This window comes from Ambystoma mexicanum, chromosome 3q, assembly GCF_040938575.1.
Source record: "Ambystoma mexicanum isolate Mex_15411 chromosome 3q, UKY_AmexF1_1, whole genome shotgun sequence".
In the NCBI taxonomy this organism is placed as follows: Eukaryota; Metazoa; Chordata; class Amphibia; order Caudata; family Ambystomatidae; genus Ambystoma; species Ambystoma mexicanum.
The window spans coordinates 354,613,341-354,637,788 of record NC_090926.1 but is presented as its reverse complement, the minus strand read 5'-3'; the positions used below and the strand labels follow the sequence as shown (position 1 = coordinate 354,637,788).

General features: G+C 48.3%; 1 protein-coding gene across 4 annotated transcripts in view; it reads left to right on the top strand.

The window, feature by feature from the left end:
* Positions 1-24,448, top strand: part of GRIA1 (glutamate ionotropic receptor AMPA type subunit 1) — a 774,249-nt gene that overhangs the window by 64,465 nt on the left and 685,336 nt on the right. For all 4 annotated transcript variants that reach the window (XM_069653990.1, XM_069653989.1, XM_069653988.1 and 1 more), the window contains exon 2: positions 5,613-5,750. In XM_069653990.1, the coding sequence (XP_069510091.1) occupies positions 5,613-5,750 (138 nt within the window). The remainder of the gene's footprint in view (positions 1-5,612; positions 5,751-24,448) is intronic.

Genomic DNA, 24,448 nt, shown 5'->3' with positions numbered 1-24,448 from the left:
CGGGATGGTGTTTTAGAGGCAGTGAGCAAGGACAGGATAGGATTTGGGCAGGAGCAAGGTTAAAGGAGGACGATGGAAAAGAGGGGCGCGAGGCATGGCAGAGCAGGGAGGCACATGAGTGGGTGGAAGTTGAGGTGATTGGGTGCAAGTGTGTCTCATTACACCATGGTTCCCAGTGCCCCTAGAGGGGCAATAGGAGGGCAATGCAGCTCTGCAGGACTGGCTAAAGGTGCTACACGTTATTAACCGTATGAGTGAGCTGCCATTGGGCCTCATTACGAGTTTGGAGGCAGCCATGCCCTTAATAAGGGCATGGCTGCCTCCAAACTCGGGTCCAGGTCCAGGTTCCCTGAAAGGGGAAATACCGGGCCATTCCGACCTTGGAGGGCCCGGTATTTCCCCATTCAGGGAACCCGGCCCCTGACCATCCCCATTTGAGCCCCCATAGGGCTCAATGGCAATGGGGAGCATGCTAACAACGGGCCCGTTAATAACAGGCCCGTTGTTCGCTCCCTGGTCCTCTCACCGGACCCGCTAAGGATGTCTGGTAAAAGCAGACGTCCAGAGCGGATCCCGCAAGGGGACCTCGTAATAGGGCGGTATGTGTTTAACGGCACCGGGACCTTTACCGGCCGGGTCGTAATGAGGCCCATAGTCTCATAATTCCAACAGCCGCATGGACGCAATGACGTCTGTGGATTGCAGGGTCAGGAAGAATTGTCTTGCTTTCCTTCTGTAGCAAGCGTTTCATCTGTAATAAATGCTAGTCTGCTTACCTTAATGATTGTTGCCGATGTGAGGGTTCGCTCGGGCACATTGCAGTGGGCTGCAGGCGCATGCCAGGCCTTCTTTGCAGCACGTGAAAAACAAAGGAAACTACACCTGAAACTGTTTGCACTGTGGCACCATGTTTACATGTTTAAAAGTGACAATATTTTACAATAGTCAGGGGGGCACATAAAAAGTCGTTAATGTCACATATGTTGATGGTGTACAGTGCGTAGAATTCCTGTAGATTCGTCCTATTTTCCCAGGTTCTGTTATTTTATTTTTCAACAGGAATTCGGCCAAAGTACTTTACTTCGCCTGATTTCTGATTTCCCATCAAGTTTATTTTTATTTTTATTTGCAGGCACCCCCCAAATCCCCCTTTTCCCTACACTAAGCCCCTCCCCACCCGTTTGAAGCCCTTACTCCTCGCCCCCATATAATATGCTGTATTTTTTGCAGCAGAATTCTGTCGAAGTAAAGACCTTCGGCAGAATTCCTATCGAAAAAAAATGACTTGATACCAATTTCCCATGCAGAAAATGTAAATACTCCATGGGGATTCCAGTTGCAAAGTTAGAGATGCGCTAAGATATTGGTGGTTCACCCGTAGCGTGCAGGAAAACACAGGCACGAGATGTTATGCTCCATGACCCTGCTGGATCCAGAAAAATAATCTAAAAGGGCATGGAAAAACAAAAATAAACAAACAGAGAGTTTGTTTCTGTTTGTCTGACGAATCTAATTCCAAGGTACCAGTTGTCCAGGGGTGAATATCGGTTTCCAAACCATAAATCAGCCCCACACCTCTAATGCACCATATGCATCTAAACAGATTGGATTACATAAGCATACAATTAAAATTATAAACCTCCTTGTCCAATGTTGGTAACGTGGATGGAACCGCAGTCTTATCTTCGAAAGGTTGTAGATCATATGTTATTTTTCGCCACACAGTGAAAATAAAATTATTACCCAATGATAAAAGGAGTGTCCAGTCAAGGTTGTATACAAATATCTACTTCATTATTATCACAACAGACAATCTAATAGCACTACTAAATAGAAGCTACCCTGTGCAGGAATGCAGAGGACAGACAGTTTCAAAGAAGGAAAAGGGATGGACTCTGGATACTGGCAGGAGGGTAGTTGGTATGATTAATAACCACAATGGTTTTTAAAAGGCTTCTTGGTGGCAGCAAAAAAGGAGACATTGTCTTCAAATGTCTGTAGGGGTCTTCTGTGAAGGACCAGGGAGACAGAGCCACAATGTACCACTTGCTGCAGTTCTTGGTGCTCGACATTGTTGAGTCGGCTTTAGGGTGCTTTTCAGGCTCCTGCGACAGAGTTCAAAAGAGGAGTCAGTGGTGGGTATCAGGCTGCAAGATGGTTTGGTGAGTAAAGCTTGGCCAACGGCTGCAAGCTGGCCTGCACCGCGACTCAGGGTCAGGAATCGTCGTCTCAGTGCTCATCAGCCATTCTGAAGCACTGGTCGAGACGTCGCGGGTTCATTCAGTGACTGCGGCTGGATGACTGGAGAATCTTCTAAGTTCTTTTCTCTCTCTTTTCCTTGGGAGATGTTATGGGGACAGAGCTTGCTTCCCTCTTTGGCTGTTCCTGGCCTTCCTTCATTGGCGGAAACTGTAAGGCAGACTGTACCTTCAGCCACAGTTTAAGGATGAGTTCTTCTTCATGCTTCAAGTGAATTATTCAGATGATATGCCCGAAAGAGGGGCTCCAACCCTCTCTAAAAAAACCAAGTGAGCCACAGTGATTGGTGTAGGCTGAGCCTACCTTAGTGAACCAATTCAGTGGTCCCTTCTCTATGTGTGAGGTCATAACCAGAGTGCTTTGCAATAGGAAAAGGTGAGGGGGTCCAGCAGGTACAAGGGGTGTCCCAGAACCAATGTGGCTGAAACCTTCTCTCAACAGAAGGATTTCTGGGCTCACTTCCCTGTGATACTAGGTCCCATCCACATTCTTGTCTGTTGTGATCAAAGAGTCCCTCTGGTTAATGGATCTTCCCGCGTGGTTCCTTTTTAAAGCAGCTGATCTCACTTGAAGATGCTGAGAGACCAGACTCTTTGGGTTCTGCAAAACACATGCTTGTATCTTTTGAATGAGATCCCCCTAGTGGGCATTGTCTACTGCAAAAAGACTTAGACATGTGAGTTCACTGAAATTGAGACTGAGGGATGGGAGCTGGCTTCAAGTTGACACAGTGAATGTTTTTGGGATTTCCTGTCTCTTTTGTTATCCTTTGCAGCCAGGCATCATGGGGGCCTGTTTGAAGTACCCTCTATTGTTATGTTAATCGCGGCCACCAGCAGTAGGCCTAACAAAAGAACAGGGTGGTTCCATGGAGCCCTTGTCAGTTAATCAGGCTGTCCATGGCAGCGGGAAACTCCCCCACACCCTCCTTGGGATGACATTGTGCTCTCATCTCCTGCCATATTAAAACTAAATATGACAGGAACAGACTGTACCCGTAGGCTTTGTCCAGGCCAGAGTACACAGGTCTATGCAGTTGTTGTGGTGTGAGCATAGGAAAATGTGTGTGGATTAGCCCCACACATTTTTGTGGGGCAGGTCTACCATCATCCATTTAATTAAAGGTTTCAAAAAGCCCAGGCAAGCCCACGCCTACCATGTGGATGGTCTAATTCCTCACAGCTTGTCTATTACGTTCTTGTCACATACGGCACAATCAAACTAGGCCCCTTAGAGTTAATAAAAAGAGAAGTGTTTAAGCTAATATGGAGGTTATTCTGTCAAGAGCTCAGTCAAGACATGCAAAGTTGTCATTTTGTGTAATTACACTTTCATCACCGATAACGACCACCCAACAAACTCAGAGCAGATCTGCACCCGACCAATGAGAATGTTTCCTGATTGTAGCATTATGAATGCCTAACTAATATTAAAGTGTAAACATAGCACAGGCCTCAAACTCTCTGCTGATCCACATAGTGAATCATGGCCTTCCAAACTCGAAGCATTTTCTGCCATAGATAGCAGAACCTCCGCCACCTATGCTCCAATGACATGGCCCTGTTTAATCCACCAAACTGCAGGAGGCTGGGGGGGGCCTGGAGGAAGGAGCTTGCACCCTGAAGGGGGCACGGGATGCCATTCTAGCCGTTGTCTGGTGTAAGCTAAGAAAGAAGACCTCTCCTAAGAGCCCTTCCCAATACACACCCTCTGCAGTCCTGCTGATCAGTGTTTCATTGTCTTCCATGTGCAGTATCTTCACAGTGCTCCACCCACAAGTGCCCTGAATAAGCGCTTCAAACACTTGGCGCTAGAAGGAACATGATAAGCACAAATTAGTAAACCAGTAGGATGTAAAGGCGGGGAGCGCAAAAAAGCCTAACGATTTATAATGGCCCAACCCCAGTGGAAAACGCTCTGTGAATCAGGTCCTCTAGTCGCTGGTACAGGTATTTTCTTTGTAGCTGGTGGCATGCGGTTGTTTCTAATGGATGTGTTGTACCTACAGCTGGCCATCCCTATTCCCAACATTCCGTCTATCTGTGCTCCTTGCAGGCCACCCATCTGATTATTTGGATGACATCTTTCTACATATATGAAAGCAAGACAAAATAATTGGATAATTGGGCGCTTCTCTGGGAAGGGCCGGGAGGATAGCTCATGGGCAACGTGTTTGACTTGGAAGCAGGACAGAACAGTTCGCATCCCGGTCTCGCGCTGGTATTAAGCACGTTATAAAAGAACAATCATAATTCAATTATTATAATTATACCCATTATACTAACTATCAAAGTATAGAAATGAAAAAAACACTAAATATGCTCCCTTGTAATAGTAAGACTTGTCGCAGTACTGATATAATGCAAAGTGTGAAGCGCTTATATAGTGCAGAGTACAGTGGATGCTGACAGTGCATAACCGTAGTAGAGCAAATATTACATCTTTAGAGAAACATGTAAAAAAAGCAATTAAACAGTTCCCAGTAATTAAGTAGCACATATTGCTTAGACAGAACATTGCACCGATACAGCACATTGTCCTTTCATAGCATGACGTTTTTACACAGCAATCTCATATACCAAATGTGTCTCTCTAGGCATTGAATACAGACGGCCTCGAGGCGTTCTTTACTATATAACATTACCTAAATAATTTGGTGTACAGTGGGCCTCATTACGTGGTTGGAGGTAGCCATGGCGCTATTAGCGCCATGGCTGCCTCCAAACTCGTTCCGACTCCGCACTGGCGAATGGAGCAATTACCGGTCCATTCCAAGGTTGGCGGGACAGGTAATTCCCCATTCACCAGGGCCCTTCCCCATTCCCATTTGAGCCCCGATATGGCTCAATGGGAATGGGGAAGACGCTAATAACTGTACCGCAAATTGCGGTACCGTTATTAGCTCCAGAGTCCTTTTGCGTGTCCCGTCCGTAACGCCTGGAAAAACCAGGCGTTAAGGGAGGACCCACAAAGGGAACTCGTAGTAGGGTGGTAAGGGATTACTGGCACCGGTGCCCTTACCGGTGCCAGTAGTCCCTTACCGCCCGCCTCGTAATGAGGCCCAGTGTTTGTAACTACAAGAATGAAAGGCCTAGCAGGCCGTGTCAAGATTCGAACACCTGAATTGTGGGTTCTCAAACAGAGCTCTGCAACAGGTGCAGGTCTCATTAGCAGCCAATGACAGAAAGAGTATAGAAAAGCGTGGTCCAATTTCATTACGAGTAGACTTCAGTTTTTTGGGACTCAGCTGGGGGTTGTGACGCACGGGACTGCACTGTCATGGGGCATCGTGTTGCAGGTTGGCTCAGCCGTCCTTATTTAATGATGTGACTGGTCTTTCTTTCTCTCCTCAGGGGGACTGTTTCCGAACCAGCAGTCGCAGGAACATGCCGCTTTCCGCTTTGCGCTCTCGCAGCTCATGGAACCCCCGAAGCTGCTGCCGCAGATCGACATCGTGAACATCAGCGACAGCTTCGAGATGACCTACACCTGTGAGTACCTGCCCTGGGGCAGCAGGGCGGAGGCTGGTCATTCAGCCACGTGTCCTGCCAGGGGACATGGAGGCCGGTTGGGAGTAGGTGGAATGGTGAGGTTGACAGCAAGCTCCTTGAGTGGCACAGCTCTGTGTGGCCTAGTGGGGAGTGAGGGGTGCCATGGGGCGCTGAAGCTCAGCATTGTGCCTTGACACGGAGGAGATCTTCTCATTGTCTGCGCTTCTTCAATGGTTTGGGAAAATGTGATGTAATGCTATGAAACGTACTTGAAATCAATAAGGACAAATGCTGTCCGACTTCTTGATGCTTAGTTGGTTCACATCCTCCAATATCGATCCTTTCTTCTCTGACTGCCTCAGTCCGCCATCTGTGTTTCTCATTTCCTTTCTAATCTGTCAACTCATTTACAAAGTTGCTATCTCTCTCTCTCTCTTGCTTTCTCTCTTGATTGATTGATTTTTGAATTGATATTGCGCATATCCACGTGGAGCCGAGCAATTAATTGCATCTGGGCGCATATGGGATTTAGCTAATAACTAGAATGCCAAATGTATCTTGAACATTTTAGGCAAAAAGGTAAGTCTTAAACTTTTTCCTGAATTCACAGTGAGATTCAATTCTCTGGAGTTCATAGAGCATGGAATTCCACAATCGTGGACCCACAACAGAAAATCGCCTATCACCCCAGGACACAGATGCAGATGGTGGGAGCATCAATAGATGATCTCCTGTGGATCGTAGACAGCGATCAGGCCGGTAGAAGGACATTTTAGAGCAAAGGTATTTAGACGCAGTCCCCTGAAGGCACTGAAAGACCAGACAAAGGGTCTTAAACCGGACCCTCTGCTGTACCCGCAGCCAATGACGGTCTCTCCGGAACTGCAAAATAGGCGAATATCTGGGCAGCGGGAAAAGCAGCCTAACTGCTGCATTTTGAGCTACCTGCAGGCGCTGGATTTGGCCCTTTGGCATCCCCATCTGTAGGGCATTACAAAAATCTAACCTCTAATTCACTAATGCACCAACTACTGATGTACGATCTTTGTCCAAAATAAGCAGCAGCAGGGGTTCTAGTAGTTTAAGCTGGTAACATACTGATTTGACAATTTCATTTATCTGTAGATTGCAGCTCAGATTTTTCTGCCAAGTGCATCCAAGGTTCTTTACTTTAGCTACAAATGGTGTTGTAACCTCAAAAAGTTCTGGACATGATAATTGTTGTGACATTTTAGCCAGTTCAGACTTTGATCCAAATAGTATGATCTCCATTTTATTTGGATGTAATTGGAGCTTGTTAGCCACCATCCAACTCTTTATCCTCTCAGCACATGCAAGTACTCTCTCCGTTGCTTCCACTGGTTCTTTTACCCGCAGGTAGATCTGGGTATCACCAGTGTAAGAATGGTATTGCAGCCCAATTTCCCCAAAAATTCGCAACAGGGACAAATATAAATGTTAAATAGTAAAGGAGACAAAGAAGACCCATGGGGCACACTGCATTTGACAAGTAGAAAATCAGAAACAAATGTACCCAATTTGACCTGTTGGGTTCGGTTGGGCAAGAAAGAAATGAACCACTGCAAGGATACATCTGACAGCTGAGCCATTGTGGAAAGTCTCGAGGCAAGAATCTCGAAATCGACCGTATCGATAAGTCCAGCATGACTAACATACGAATGTCACCCTCATCCGCAGCCCTCAAAATGTTGCCCTAAACTGACACAAGTGCCATCTCGGCCCCGTATCCAGGCCTAAACCTTGATTGATGAAGATCCAGTACCCCATGGATTTCTAGGAATTTCTGCAACTGCATTGTGATAATTGTTTTCAACATTTTCGATGGCCAAGATAGGACGATAATTGGCAAGTATCTTATAATCCAGTGTATTTTTCTTTAAAAGTGGTTTGAGGTATGACTTCTTCAGTTCCATTGGAAAATGCCCCTGCGTTTCTCTCTCTGTTCTCTCACTTTCTAACTCACTCCCGCTCTTTATACCTACATATACCATCCTCTCCTAGTCCATGTCTCTCGCTTGCTCTTTACCTGTCGCTCTCACTTTCTTTTGTTTTCTCTCTCGTTCTCTCTCTTTCTCTCTCTCTAAATATAACTCTTCCCTGTCCCCATCTCTCTCTCTTCCTATTACTCTCTCTCGCTCTCTTGCCCTTTCATTATCAGAGGCGTAGCCCGGATTATCTAACAAGTTGGGTCTAAAGCTAAAGTAGTTGGGCCGACAGCAGTGACATTAACATCTGTAAATGCCCACTCAGTGCTGCTGAATGGGCATTTACAGCTTTTGGGGGGGGGGCTTGCCCGCTCAGCCCTGCCCTGTCTACACCTCTACCCTCCTCTCTTCCTCCACCTCTCTCCCTCTCAAATCTATATACTCTCCCCTATATCTCTCTCTCCCCCAATTCTCTCTCTTTCTCTATGTTGGACCCTCTCTCACACCTACGCACCTGTACGCTGAGAGAGGCTCTTCCCTAGAACGTGGATGGCGCGTCGGCTGGGAGATTTGTATGCGGGCCGTGCACAGTACCCAGGTGAGAGACAGCACCCTTCTGGCACTCCCATCCTTCTCGCTTTACAGGGGTTAATTGCTTAACCCGGGAAGCAGTAACCTGGGGCTAAAGTCGCCCTCTTGAAAGAAGGCCAATATAACAGCAATAAAGAGCATGGACCACACCAGTTCATTATGAGGGTGATGGGGGGAGGAACGCATGTCCAAAAGGATAGTGCTGGCTTGCAAGGTTCCCTTGGCTCAGAGCAGAAAAAACACATTTAAAAGGAAATTATTTGCATTGATAACCATTAAAACAAATCATCATTGCTGCTGTGAAATTCCCATGTATGTAGAAGGGAGAAAGAGATAGAGAGAGAGAGAGAGAGAGAGAGAGAGAGAGAGAGAGAGAGAGAGAGAGAGAGAGAGAGGAAGAGATATAGAGATAGAGAGATAGAGACAGAGAGATAGAGAGACAGAGAGAGAGATAGAGAGCGAGAGAGCAACGGAGAGAGAGAGAGACACAGACACACACACAGACACTGGGGTCGTTCCATCCTCTACAGGGGACATGTGTGCAGGATGGCCATCATCACTTTGTAGGCATTTGGTTCTAGTAGTTGATTGGCTCTCAAGATGGCCCGAGGAAGGTGGCCCACAGATTGTTTTTTTTAAAAAGTGAAATCCCCAAACCTGTTCTAGGGTAAGTGACGTCAAAGCATCTCAGTTCACCAATGAATTTAGTATAAACTTCTTCACTCCAACCCCATTTACTAGAGGCAAAATGGGAGAATGCCTAAAAACTGGCTGGACGGCTGAGCAAATCATGTGTCCCATGTTCTGTCTGAACAAGTCTACAGGAACCCTTGGTGAATAAAAGCTCTCCTGGGCCTAGCGGCTCTGCTGGGAGCAGTGTGGCGATTAAGATGATCCCGTTACCTCTCGTTTGCTCTCTCTCAGTCTGTGCCACCGCTGCTTTGTTTTTGCTAAGTCCTATTGTGGTTCAGTCGTTATTACCTAATGTGAATTTCATAGGGAGTCATTACGAGTTAGGAGGTAACCATGCCGCTATTTCGGTATGGCTACCCCCTTACCGGGTCCGTGTTCCTTGAATGAGGAATTACCGGATCATTCCGACCTTGGAGGCCACAGTAATTCCTCATTCAATGAACCCATCCCCATTCACATTCAAGCCCCCATAGGACTCAATGGGAAAGGGGAGGGTGCTAACAAAGTAACGGGCCCGTTGTTAGCAACCTGGTCTGCTTGCGGTACCCGCTAAGGACTTCTGGTTTTCCCAGGCGGCCTTAGCGGGTCCCGCGAGCAGGATGCGTAATGAGGCGGTAAGGGGTTGACGGCTCCGGCACCTTTACCGGCACTGTTAACCCCTTACCGCCTAGGTCGTAATGACCTCCATAGTCTTTATCCGTCTCTCTACAGTGCTCTCTTTTTCTTTCCTTCTTCCTCTTTCTTTTTTTTATCTCTCTAGCTTCTTAGCTTTTTAAAATGTTCTTTCTTTCATTCAATTTTTTCGTTTCCATTTTCCTTCCTTCTTTTCTCTATTGCGGCATAAATGTTACCCTCGCTCACTCGTCCTGTTTGCCTTCTCTCACTATTCTTCCTCTTTCTCTGTCTCCTACTGCTCACCATGCCCAGCCTATTTCATTGTCTATTACCATCGGTCTGGCTTTTTTACCCCTTCCCCTCCCACATCAGTGTTGTGGCCTGTCCGATCTGGTTACTCTCTCGTGTGTTGCCTTTGTCTTCTTGGCCTCACTCGTGCCTTGTTCCCCGACTGCGAGTCATGCGCGTGAGTGGAAATTATCAGAATGTTTACATATGAGAAGGGTTAACGGCAAGGGGAAGTTGTAGGATGAAGAGAAGAAAAGGGGCGTGGCATGGGGCGGGGACAATGGGGGGACGGAGACAAACACGCGGATAAGAAAGGCCAAAAGAAAGGGAGGAAGGCAAAGGTGAGAGGGAGCAGCGAGTAGAGTATCAAACATCCACAGAGGAGACAGTTTTAAAGAGATGATGTGTGCAGAAGTGACTTCTCTCCTTGCTCTGGAAGTTGGGGGTTTTAGACCCACTTCTCAGGTGTTTTCATCAGGCAGATGCTGTGATTTCCCAATGCACACATCAGAGAGGCACATATGCAGTGACAAGCAGTGTATGCAAGTCAGTGATCCTTCCTGAAAAAAGCAAAATGGCGTATTCTCTTTGGCAAAACATGTTTTCACTATGGCCCCATGGTGCCTGCAAGAACCAGGCAATTTCAAACCTCCGGGAATCTATCTCTGTATGAAGATCCTGTCATATTCCGAAAGGCTGTGTGTCCCCTATCGGTAGTTCAGCTTTAGAACATTGTGCAACTGTTGTCTGCAGCAATGTTACATTGCAATTCATTTAACACAATATACACAATGCTTTTATATCAATCATGCCAATTCTGTCTTTCACTTCTTGTTCGCTATGGCGTTAATCCCCTGTTCCAAGGGCTAGAAGGAGGGGGAATGGCCCGACAGCCCAAGTTATCGGCCTGAGCAAAGCGAGGGCGGATAATGAGGTCCCCAGGCCATTACCCATGTTCCATCCATTGGAACAGGGGATTAAGGCTATTAGCACCCGGATGCCAAAGCGGTAACCTGGTGGGCTAAAAAAAAGCGTATTTTCCAAGATGGCCGCCATGAAAACGTTAGTGGAGCTCTGTATGGAGCCCCTCTTCCCTTTCCATGGCGGCTAGATGGACCTGGGGAGAAGGAGCGGCTGCAGCATCAGCACTCACCGCCACAGAAATAAGGTCAGCAGGGGTTGGGAGGGTGATGAAAAACAAACAAAAGATGACGGAGGGTGGGGGGAGTTTGGAGGGGGGGTGAGCTGGGCATCAGGCAGCATGGAACACAAGCTTTCACTGGTGGTTCAAGACCCTGTTCCTAGCCACCTCATCGGCTGGCTCCCCACGCCAGGGTGCCAAAATCTATTAACATTTGTCATGCAAAAATGCAGTATGTGTCAGTAAATCACTGGTCTGATGGTGACCCTCTTGGATGGGTGGCACTGTGGCATATTGCTCGGCGGGTGCCCTTGTAGGCAGGCACGCTGTGGTGTGCCTGTTTGCCTGCACCCATTCTTTTACTGGAGATCTGACACGCTCTCTCTCTCCCTCTCCCCCACTGGGGGCTGACGTGTCCCTTGGGCCAGTCTTCCAGCTCTACACACCTCTGAGGCCGGCTGAGCTGTGCTGCACTGTTAAGGGGTGGTTGTGACACTTCGATTGCTTCGAAAGATAGTTTATATCCATTGTGTTTCCCCTTGATGAATTGGTAGCAACTACTGCAGGGTGTCAGTGAGAGACATGAGGCCTGAGAGGTGCTTTATAATGGCACAATCCCATTGAAAAACGATCTGTGAATCTATTCGCAATGGGGGCACTGTTGCTAGGAATGCTGGACCGCCCTGAGCAGAGCCACTTCGGCGATGAAGTCCAGGCCCATGGATAATGCCTGCGTGTCGCTGGCGGCCACAGGACCATTCTTAGAACCGGCTCCACCTGGTCACCCAGCCAGCGCTTGAGCCAGAATGCCCAAGTAGGTGTACATTAAACTGTGTAAAGACGTGCGCAATACATACACGCAGTGTGCCTTACATTCTCGAAGAGGTTTCTGGTAATAAACATAGGCGTTTTTCTAGAAACCTGGGTGCAATTTAACAAAGCACATTTTCATTTAAGGTTTATAATGTGTCGATCATTTTCGAACGGGCATAACACAAGCAGCATTTAATGTCAGGCGCTCATTTAGTCCCACTGCTGCTTTTCCCGAGGAGCATTGAGGTTATTGCAGAGCAGGAGCTGCGGAGCGCTTCACCGGTTCTGCGGCTCTGGAGAGTTGTCCTCGGTTGTTGCTGGGGCAGCTGACCGATGTCTGACCCCCACTTCCATTCATGGGCAGACCTCGGCGTTGCCACAGTTTGGCTCCAGACAGATGTTACGCTTCCGACAGCCTATATCCTCAAGCGCGCAGCTGCACTGCTGAGTCACGCTAAGCAGGGACGGATGGGGCGTAGGACCGAAGAAAACGGAGGTCTCCCCAGTGACCAGCACGATTCACCAGTTAACATCCAAGTGTAAGTACGTATCCTGACAACACAAATCTACATTACACTTTCCTGGGAATCCGTTACGTCCCTGGTGTCAGGCAAATCGAGGTGAAACGTTCACGTTCTTAACGAAATAATCAGTGCAGGCAATTAAAGATGACTATGCTATTTCAAGTGACAGCATTATTAATAACATCCGGGTGAAAGGCTTCACTTCCATGTGACAATTCCTTGGTTTGATTGATTTCATTTATTGGGCATTTGTTACGCCCTTATATAATAAGTTAATTCTGTTTCAAAGCGCCCACAGGGCAGCAGGGTGGGAACATGGGATTGAAAAACATGAATAGAGTGGAAGATAAAGACAGACCTACTGTGCCGTGTGAGTATTCAAAACGTGCAAGTGCAGCAAGAAGAGAGGAAGTTGGGGGTGGCGTAAGTGCTGGAATGTCCATGCTCGTGGGTGGGCAGCAGATGAAGTGCATAGTATGGTAAGTGCTATGCAGCCTGGGACCACATTGGGTAGAAAGTGGAAGCCTACAGGATTGAGGATGGTGGGTGCCGAGGCAAGTGCTGAGAGGCAGGCAGAGGCTGCGGCGATTGGGTATGGGAGGCCAGATCCCCGAGGGATGCATAAGGCCCCTGGCCACCAATCACAGCGACTGGGAGATTAGCAGTGGTGGGAAGAAGGGAAGGAGGAAGTAAAGAGGAAAGTCTTGTGGAGCTTACAGAATTTGAGGAAGACCTGCTCACGATGAAGAGGAAGGGGGAGTCTGTTCCATAAGAGGGAGCCAGCTGAAGAAAGTGATTGGCATGCGGCCCTCTGTTTTGCGAAAATGCTTTACACACAGAGAGTTGGGGCCAGAGGACCTCAGAGGGCTAGAGGGAGAGAATTTAGTAAGAGAAAGTTACAGATAGTGTGGTCCCAGTCCCCAGACAGCGTTGTGGATGATACAGATGGATTTAAATTTAATCCATGCTGCAACCGAGAGCCAGTGAAGAGTTTTTACGGCAGGGGAGATGCAGTACGTGGGCTTAAGTCCAAGGATAAGTCTTGCTGCCCCATTCTTATTTAGCTGAAGTGGTTGTAGAGTGGAAGAAGGAGAAGGCTATTGCTTTAGTCAAGCCTCGGGAGAACCAGGGCTCGGGTAGCATTGAGCTTCTGAGGGAAAGTGAGAAAAGGGAGAATTCATTTGAGGACAAAGAGTTAAAAGTGGGACTTCTTGGCAATGTCCTGAGCGTGAGGGAGGAAGGAGAAAGAGGAGTCGAAGATGACTCCAAGGTTTCTGGCTTCTGAAGAAAGAGCAGCGGGAGAGCCCATGGAGGATGGCCAGAGTGAGAGTAAAAAACAGTCAGGGGTCCCAATGGGAATGATCTCAGTCTTGCTGGCATTGAGGCAGAGATCGCTGGAGGTACACCAGGATTGGATGGCAAATAGGCAGTCAGGGATGATGGAAGATGCAAGAGGGTCAGCAGGAAGTTTGAAAAAGAGTAGTGTGTCATCTGCGTAGCACTGGAAGTTGGCAGAGAAGGAGGAAATGAGGAGTGCTGGCTGAGCAAGATAGGTTTTGAAGAGCCAGGGGAAGAGATTTGAGCCCTGGGGGACATCACAGGTGGAGAAGGAAATAGGTGAGGAGAGGGTGCCCAAAATGACTTGGGACCAACGGTCAGTTAGGAAGGAGGTAAGCCAGTCCAGTGCCCATTTCCGAGATACCAAGGGTATCATGGTACTGTTTTATGAGGACAGAATGGTTAACCATATGGAAGGCAGAGGAGAGATCGAGTAGGATGAGGACAGCTGGAGAGTTAAAACCCAGAGAAACTAGCAGTTCTTCACAGGTGTTCAGAAGAGCAGTTTCCATGCCTCTCGATGCTCAGAATCCAGATTGATGGTCGTGGAGACCACCAAGTATGGTGTGTGAGGTAAGTTGTGGAAAGGCCAGCTTCTCCAGCAGTTTCCCAAGGAAGGCGGTGATAGAAATAGGGCGGTAGTTGGCTGGACAGGTGGTGTCTGCTGAAGGTTTTTTTCAGGAGGGGGCGCACAGGGAGTGCTTGAGGGAGGATGGGAAAGATGAAGTGGCAAAGGAGTAGTTGCAGAGATCAGCAAGTACAGGGGCGAGAGAATCAATGTTGTCCTTGATGGTTCTGGAGGAACAAGGGGAAACCTGTTTGGAAGAGACCATCATGGAGCGGACAACTCTGGTGACTTCTTCAAGTGTGACATCAGAGGAGGAGAGAGAGGACGAAGGAGGGGGAGAAGTTGTAGGAGGCAAGGGAGTGAGGAGGGGTTGGGTGGGAGGGTAGCAAAGGTGCTCAGGATGTCCAGAGTTTTAGTGGTGAAGTGTGTGGCCAGTGCATTGCAGAGGGTCTGGAACGGAAGAGGAGAGGAGGAGACTGCGGAAGGGTTGGCTAGTTCCCTGCAGATTTTCAAGAGTTCAGCCGTGTTCTTGGATGCAACCGATACTCGTGCCTGGATGTGGGCCCTTTTCTTGGTACGGATGAAGAGTCTGTATTGCCTTTGGAGCAGGCAGCAGGCCAGTTTGCCAGAGTGTGAGCCTGAGGTTTGCCACTTCCGTTCCGCAGCTCTGCTCAGTTCATACCAGGTGTTACGTTTGGAAGCATGTTTCAGGTGGTTACTCATGACTGGGGCAAGAATGTCAAAGGTGTTGGTAATCAGTGTCGGATTGGCCCCTCTGCCTTTCGGCCTGTGGCCGGGCTGAAATCGTCCCTGGGGAGTGGGAGCCGGTTTCTGGCCATGCCTGGGCCGGTTTGGAAGAAAAAAATGCAAAAAAAAGAAATTCTCTTTTTTCTAAAATTAATTTTTTCAAAAAGCCTTTCATCCTTCTTAGGTCGATAAATGAGTACCAACACAGGTTGGGTGATATTTTATGCATATTTGTTCTATAAAAAAGAGCTTCAGTGTAAGTGTTGTACAATAACATACTATCATTTGGCCTTGGTCGTCTGCTTGCATTCAGAGTAATTTGACAATATGGATCTATACACACAGATATTAATGATACATATGGTGATCCATTCTTGTATGAAATGTATATCACATTAGTGAAATCATAACCATATTTTTAGCTGTGTACTTAGGAACAATGCTATTTGATGCCACATCCTGTTTTTCAAGGGGCGAAAGGTTGTGTTTCATCACTTCCTGGGATGTCATTTTGGCGTGGGGTCAAATGACATCACTTCTGGTGATGTCATCAGAGGTCAAGGGTCGTGAATGCGAGGGGTGGGCCACTTTTTTGAGACAAGGGGTGGGCAACTTCTTTTAGGTGACTGGGCCCATTTCTTGTCCCAGTCCGACCCTGTTGGTAATGGCCAAATGGAGGTTGATGAGAGCAGAGTTGGTGGTAGATTGGCAGTGCTTTTGGAGGGGCGGTCAAAGGGTCGAGGGGACCCAGGTGCGAGGAGTACAGAGAATCGTTTGACCAGGAGAGTGGAGAGACCAGAAGGGGGTAGAGAGAGAGGTCAGAATGGATGAGGGCATCCAGAGCATGTCCAGGCAAGTGGGTTGGGCCGGAAAGGGAGAATGGAGGGGGATAGTGATGTGCAGAGGTTGAGGAAGAGAGTGGATGCTGTCACAGGGGAGTGCAATTGGATGTTGAAATAGCCCACGAACAGGAGATTAGAGTGGTTGAGACAAGGGAGGAAAAGAACTCAGCCCATTCAGAGAGGAACGGGGTGGTAGTGCCAGGTGGCCTGTAGATGGTAGCAATGGTCAGAGAGGAGGGAGAGATGACCGGCTTGCAGGCCAGGCTCTCAAAGGAAGAGTAGAGCTGGGTGCATAGGACAGAAGAAGGATCCCACTCAGGGAAGATTAAGGCAACCTCACCGCCAGCGCAGTGAGGTCGTGGCTTGGAGATGATCTTGAAGCCATCAGGGAGAAGGGAGTCAAAAGCAGGGACTGAGTTTGCATTGAACCATGTCTTGGTAAGAGCAAGAATGTCGAGGTCAGTGTCTTCAAGAAGGAGGCAGATATCGGCAGAGTGTTTGTTGGCTGAGTGGGCATTAAGAGTAGCCAGGTTAAGGCGGTCTCTGCCTTTGAAGGTTTTCTAAGGTGGAGTACAGGGGCGTTGTACACCAGTCAGAGGGGGAGGGGCAGAGAGAGTGATAGGTGGTGAGGTAGGTGGAGGAAGGCAGTTAATGAGGGACATCAGGTAGCAGTCAACGAGGAGGAGGTTGGGTTGAGGACCCTGAACGAAGATAGTGCCTGTGTGGTAGAAATTAAGGTTGCAGCGTAATGATGAGAAGCCAGCCAAGAGGACTTCCCATTTGATGCCACCATTAATGGGAGAGGATGTGAAAGGGAGGATTGTGGAGATGAAATGAAAAGTCCATAGATCTGGAGAAGGGACAGAGAAGAGGATATTAGAGAAGACCTGTCTCGAAAGTCTGCAATGGGTAGGCCAGGGTTCGTGGACAGGGTGTCTTTTTTTGTGCTTTTTCCTTCCAGACTTCATGAGAGAGGGAGGATAGGGGATATTGTAGCAGTTAGAGAAGATGGGGTGAGATGTGAGAGCCATGGGACGATAGAGGTTAGTAGAGGAATGAAAGAAGAGTGGCTGCACAGCACAGGTCTAGCTAAACTCACCAGTTGGAATAGTAGCTACAAAGGGCACAAATGCAATCCAAAAGGAAATTTGAATTTAAAAAATGGTGGCACAAATGCAATGCAAAGAGGGTGCAGAGGTGTAAAAGCACACACGCCCCAATTCGAATTTCAAAAATAGTGGCACAAATGCAACGCAAAGAGTGTGCAGGGATGTAAAAACACACACACTTACATTCCAATTAAAAAAAAATAGTGGCACAAAAGCAATGCAACGAGGGTGCAGAAATGTAAAAGCACACACACCTAAATTCAAATTTCAAAAATAGTGGCACAAAAGCAATGCAACAAGGGTGCAGAGCAGTAAATAGGCACAGTAATTGGTTCAGAAAGTTAGTGGAGGAGGCAATAGGAGAGTTCAGTCATCACTCACTGGTAGATCTGCAGGGAGCGTAGAGGTCCAGGGGTCCATGGTCATGGGGGTAGCAGTATGTAAGTCTGGAGGCCGAATCATAATTTGAGGATGGGGACAAAAGATGGAGGATATCCTGACCCTCCTCGCCCGGACAGGCTCAGACAGGGTCCTTAGGAGAAGGCCAGCTACCACCTGCGGGTGTTTGAATTAGCCTGATGAATGCTGCCCTGACCAATCAGGAAAAAGAAGGCAGGTCACAGTGAGGCTTCAGGTGCCTGGTTGCTGTGAATGTAATGTCAGGTGTCAGTAATTCACTATTGCTCATAAGGCAGGAGGGTGAGCATGTGCGTGGAAGTCTGGCAGTGCCAAAGACTGCATGATCCATGCCTCGTCTCGCTTTCGCTCCTTTTTCCCTACATTCCCCACTCCACTGAAATGCTCTCCCCCGGCCATTAAACCCATTTCTTCAGCAGGACTCTTCAAAAAGAGTCTGAAACTCGACCTTTTAGCAATGGATGTAGGCCCCAAACCTCTCCACCCTCCTATCCAAAGTAACCACCCAACCCACTTCTCCTGCATTATGCCCTCAAGACTACTCTATGTGATTTATAAATATGTACATTCTGTCCTCAGGCTCTCCATGTTAAAAAAGTTGCAATGTCCTCCAGTGCCGGTCCCTGTTTTATGTTCCATGTATGGGCATAGCGTTTGCTTGAGCGGTGGGGGGCATGGGGCATAGTTTTTGCTTGGGGGTCGGAGCCATTGGGCATAGTGTTTGGTTGAGGGGTGGGAGCCATGGGGCATAGTGTTTGCTTGAGGGGTGGGGGCCATGGGGCATAGTGTTTGCTTGAGGGGTGGGGGCCATGGGGCATAGTGTTTGGTTGGGAGTTGGAGCCATGGGGCATAGTGTTTGCTTCAGGGGTGGGGGCCATGGGGCAAAGTGTCTGGTTGAGGTGTGGGAGCCATGGGGCATAGTGTTTGGTTTTGGGTGGGAGCCATGGGGCATAGTGTTTGCTTGAAGGGTGGGGGGCATGGGGCATAGTGTTTGGCTGGGTGCAAGGGGGCCATGGGGCATAGTGTTTGGTTGGGGGTGGGAGCCATGGGGCATAGTGTTTGGTTGGGGGTGGGAGCCATGGGGCATAGTGTTTGGTTGAGGGGTGGGAGCCATGGGGCATAGTGTTTGGTTGGGGGTGGGAGCCACGGGGCATAGTGTTTGCTTGAGGGGTGTGGGCCAGGGGGCATAGTGTTTGCTTGAGGGGAGGGGACCATGGGGCATAGTGTTTGCTTGAGGGGTGGGAGCCATGGGGCATAGTGTTTGGTTGGGGGTGGGAGCCATAGGGCATAGTGTTTGCTTGAGGGATGGGGGCCATGGGCCATAGTGTTTGGTTGGGGGCAGGAGCCATGGGCCATAGTGTTTGCTTGAGGGGTGGGACCATGGGGCATAGTGTTTTGTTGGGAGTGGGGGGCATAGTGTTTGGTTGGGGGTGGGAGCCATGGGGCATAGTGTTTGTTTGGGGGTTGGAGCCACGGGGCATAGTGTTTGGTTGGGGGTGGGAGCCATGAGGCATAGTGTTTGGTTGAGGGGTGGTAGCCATGGGGCATAGTGTTTGCTTGAGGGGTGGGGGCCATGGGGCATAGTGTTTGGTTGGGGGTGGGAGCCATGGGGCATAGTGTTTACTTGAGGGGTGGGGGCCATGGGGCATAGTGTTTGGTTGGGAGTGGGAGGGATGGGGCATAGTGTTTGGTTGGGGGTGGGAGCCATGGGGCATAGTGTTTGGTTGGGGGTGGGAGCATTAGGGCATAGTGTTTTCTTGCGGGGTGGGAGCATGGGGCATAGTGTTGCACTCCAAGAGTGAACTCAATAATAAACCTAAAACAGGCACAGTTAGAAGATGTACATCTTTTGCTTTTTGAGGAAACCTGACTCAACGAAGGCCATACTCCTCTTGGGCAACCCAAACAGCAAAGTATAGCAGTACAAAATAACGGAATGTCCAATCAAGGGTCAATAAAATATATATAATTTAATTAAACAGACGAGATACAATAACTAAATAGAAATAAATAATAACAATGGAAAATGTTTAGTACAAAATGTAAGTTTGAAATACAAATAAAAATCATTACACCTCAAAAACGTATTCTGTTTCCATGTGTTTAATACAAATTGGGGGTTGAAAAAGCCTCCTGCCACGCCCCGCCTACAGCCCCACCCACATTTACTTTTTGGCCCACTATAGCCATCATGTAAGGTACTTTCATCCCTCTGTCAAAATCAGTTGTGCACCCCTGATGTAGTGATATGAAAGTTGCATGTAAAATGGTTGAATTGTTGGTTTGCGAGAAAATACTGATAACGAAGCAATGTGACCAGTGTTCCACGGTTTCATGTCACCGTAGCAATCAGCTAAGTAGCCATGATGCTGCATAGTCAAGAGTGGAGGCTCAGATCTGGTGTAACTCCACATGAGGATCAGGTCCAATGCAGTGGTAAAACATATAGAGAAAATCCGGGTGTCATGCAGGGTGTCCAAAACTGCAATACATTGGTGACGTCATACAATGTCACGCCCATCCCCATGTAAAACTCTGACCACCGGCCACTTCCATCCTCACCCAAAACTCCACACCCCTGCCCGCCCACATGTGTACAAAATGACTGTGCTGTTGACCGGGCCTGGTCATGTTGCCATATACAGGAGGAATTCCCTGCCCACACCTGCATGTGATTGGCGTGTTTGTAGCCAATGACATGGAGGCATGCGCAGATGCGGTAGCACTGCCAGGATTCCAGAGACTGCCGTCTCTTCCTCAGAGACCTGGGGGCATACCTGCCTAGTCTCCGGGTGTATCCTGGAGACTCATTTTTTACGCTCTTCTCTGGGTCTCTGAGGAAGAGTGTGGAGTCTCTGGGATTTCTGGCTCTTCCAGTAACTCTGCCCACACCTTGATGTGATTGGCTACAAACAGACCGATAGTAGCCAATCACATCGAAGTATGGGCAGTGAGCGTAAATATCGCTCAGATTGGTGTCATTTGATGTTGATTTTTGTTTTTAAAAATGTTGGTGCCGTGGGTGGTCTCGGGAAAAGGGGCGGGGCACCCAATGAAAAGTCATGGCATAACAGTGTGGGGGGTCACCTGCCTGCTCATTAGGCCAGGCCCCCTTGATGAGCCCCTTCTTAAAGGCCTACCGGCACCGCTGCCAGACAGCCCTTTGTACAGATCAGCACCCTCTCCCCTGTTGTGGGAGAGGGTGCTGATCTCTTCATTTATTAACAGCTTGTTGGAAGTCACAGCCTTTCTTCCTAAAGCTTGATGCTCCCGTGAATGAATGGGAGCTACAGGCTTTAGAAAAAAAGGCCTTGGCTTCCAGCAGCCTCACCTTTTAAGCCTTAATGGTGCTGCTGTCCATCCCCAGGTATGATGCCTAGCGAGGGGGAGCACCCCTATTAAGGCTGAAAAGGTGAGGTGCTGTCTCCTGCTAGGCAAGCTATTTTTTTCTGACGCCTGAGGATTTCACACATGAGTGAGAGCTTCAGGCTTTAGAAAAAAAAGCCTTGTCCTCTAGCGGCTGGAGCTTCCAGGGGACATTAGTGAGTCCCGGCAGTGCCCTGCTTCAGAACAATATTTCTGAGTGTGGCAGGGCCCTGTCCTAGTTATCCCCGGCTCACTTAAAGCCCTGGGCAGGTCTGATAGGAAGTAGAGCAAACTGGCAGACTGCATGAGCCCAGAACACATTCTCTTTATCCGGCTTTGGAATGACTCAGCCTCAGAGATAGAAAGCAGCCCGTAGAGTAGAGCATCGGTGATTCAGTGTCATGGCCTGCATCCACACACTGTCATTTCTTGGGTGAGGATTGGGCGGACAGAGCTGCTGGATGCATCTTCCACCCATCGCTTGTGGGATAGAGACTTCCCAGCCCAGGGCGGTGGTGCGCCTCGCCGTGCGCGAAGCCTGGCTGCGTAAACCCTTGAGTGCTCGTGGCGTCTGAATACCAATGGAAACGGCTGACTGCGTCCATTGTTGCAAGGCCCGAGCTCGACCAGAATCCATTGTGCTTTTTTTCTCTGTGAATCGTTGGATGGTAGCATTTAATGTGCTTTTTGGTGCCCGCTTTGCTTTTACAGCCTTGCTTTTGGAGGCTGTTTGCTCATCTGTTCAGGATTATGCGTTTGGGGGTGTTCCTATTGAGGGCGCCTCTATTGGGCAGGTTGAAATGTTTATTTGGGGGTCGAGGAACTTGAGGCCTATAGTAGGGCTTTAAGCCCCAGGGAGATTTGACCGGGCGAGTAATGATAATCAGTATGCATCACCTGGTCAGGGCTGGTCAGGGCTGGCAAAGATGGATCGTGGAGGTCAATTTCAACATGATGTTTGGGGGCCCCCTTGCCAGTGCAGGACAAAACAGGCCAGAGTGCCCATGGGGTGCATATATTATGGAGAAAATGAATTACAACCAGGGGGTTATTAGTTGCAGATCGTCATGAGACGGGCAGCCGGAGGTGGTGGGGTAGTGGCAAAACATCGAATGGCCACTGAAAAGCTATTAATCAGTCTTTGTCAGAAAGCGGTTAAAGGCAAAGAGGTGCTAAGAGCATTGCTGGCTACCACAGTGGCCTGCGGGAGGCGAGGCCTGGGAGCACCAGCAAATGCAGCTTGAAGTATCAGGACTGCAAAGCACACATGTAAAGTCCCAAATGAAAGGAGTAGCTTGCGGTTTTATAGGACTGCCAACATGGGGGCAGCTGCTGGAGGCCCCATTGAGACCTAGAACCCGTTTCAACTGAAAAAGCTGAAAGGCCCAGGCCACTCCCTCTCTGTCCCTGGTACACAAGCATATGCAGGCCTAAACGAAAAGTCAAAATGGCTTCCAAAAACACCTGCTAGCAGACTGAAGGCTCCCGCTGTACCCTGTGGTGGCATGAGATTACAGCTTCGCACAAGAAGTGAGTAGGCTCTTCGCAGGTTATATAATTTATTAAGAGAATAATATCAGGCAGTTATACTGTAGAAAATCTGTAGGCAATTAAAGCAATCCGAAAAGATACCCCTGTTTGTACATCATTAGCAAATACAGGCTCAGAATACAAAGTACAAGAATAGCTCTCCCCTGCCTTCTGCTCGAGCAGAAGCGGGTTTAACACTCGACACAATGACAGTCTGTATGCAAACAAGACGCCACGAATCATTGCAGCAAATTACTTCATTTGGGTGCACTGCCACCTCAACCCATTTAGCCTATACCCAGATGGGAGGGGCGTGCCGTGAAGAGGGTAAGGTATACACAGAGAGTCGGCCAATGGAAGTCAGGCGTTCGCTTACGTCATATCCGAGCTCTTGCCAGACGTGCCAGTGATGATGAAGCACCCGAGTCAATGGGTCCACAGTCATGCACCCGACAAAGCCGGACAGGGCACAGCTGTCACAAGGCTGCACAGGTCGCCTTAAAACACGAACAGCCCTCAAAGGTGCACACACCGACGCTTCACATAAAATGGGTGTTACACAGATCATCCTTAACATGGAGGCCCGTGACGTGCAAGATGGCCAAGGGACTTGTACACTCTCCAGGGCGACATCAAAGGCAATGCTGAACCATTTCGGCACCTTCGGGTTTCTGGCTCTGTTTTATTTTTTAAACACAAGCACAGCTTCGGGTGTGGCTGGCCTTGAAGACGAGGCTTTAGTTAACAGTCAGGGTTGGGGGATGGCTCTCGGAAATGTGCCACACAGAGACAGGAGGTCACAACTACCACGTAGAAGGCCAGCGAGGCCACGGTTCTTACACTAGGGACGGGCCCTGTTCTGGGGCCGGGGAGGTGAGCTGCTCCCAGTCCACTCCAAACATCAGGAATTAAGTCAACACGGTAAACTGTTCTTACATAGAGCCCAGCCTGCCATTCTTGTGGCCTCACTGCACGTGGAGAAAGGAGGAGGGGACTGGGGATGGGGGGTTGTTAATTGGATACAGGGAGAGGCAGGTGCGTGATAATGAGTGCCGATCTGACGCGCCCAGTTCTTGAATGTTGGTCTGGTTCTGTGTGTTTGACTGTGACACTTGGGAATATGTTTATCTGCAGGGGAGCTCCCAAAATCTGATCAATTGGAAATGCGGCTGAAGGGGTGAGTGTGGTCGAACTAAAGAGGCGAGCTTCATAGCAGCCAATCAATGTTACTGTGGTAGCACATAGGCCCGAGGTGGCCATGTGGGGGTTATGTGTGTAGTGTACGGTGGTGGGAGATTTTAGAGTGGAGCATGCCAGTCTGGGTGAAGAGGGTCTGGAAAAGGGCACACGAGGTGCAATATGGTTGATAACGGTTAGATTAGATATGGAACAACAGATCTGGAGAACCAAAAATTGAACTTGCTGTGAATAAAATCAATAAAAAAAATGCAACAATTAATCTACCTATCAACAAACAATCAGGGTGTGCAACGATCAATCGAGGTATACAGAAATAAGTGTGTGCGATATTTAACCTGGCTATGCAACAAATTAACAAAGTTATGGAAGAATTAAACCAGTGGTGAAACAAATAGAGTACCAAGAAAAGGAGTGCAATTAATCTGTCTTTGTATCTAAAATCAAGCTATGCAACTATAAATATCGAGGTGAAGCAATTCATCTGGTCAATCAGATCCCGACAATATAACGCAAAATAGTTAAGCTATGCAGCCAATAATTCAGGTATGCAATTAATGTAATTATGCAGGCAATAATATGGATGTGTTTCGATATATGTATGAAAAAATCAATATGCCTACCAATAAATAATCAAGGTATGCAACAATGACACTGGAAATGCAGAATGAATCTTATTATGCATCCATTAAGCCAGCTGTGCAACACATAAGATCGAATAGCTGTGTAAACCAGACACCATCGTTCATCTGGCAATGCAGCAATGCATCCAGCTATGCAACTATCAATCCAGGGCTATTAATCAATACCGTGGGGCACATTTCAATCCATGGCAAACAATTGTTCTTTCTAGGATATGAGGGAGCAAAACAGAGTAGGGCAAACCTGAATGCACGGCAAACAATACAGTTCTAGGGCAAACAAATGAATCTAGTATGGTACTGAGCAGAAAAGGATGGGGCAAAAAATACCT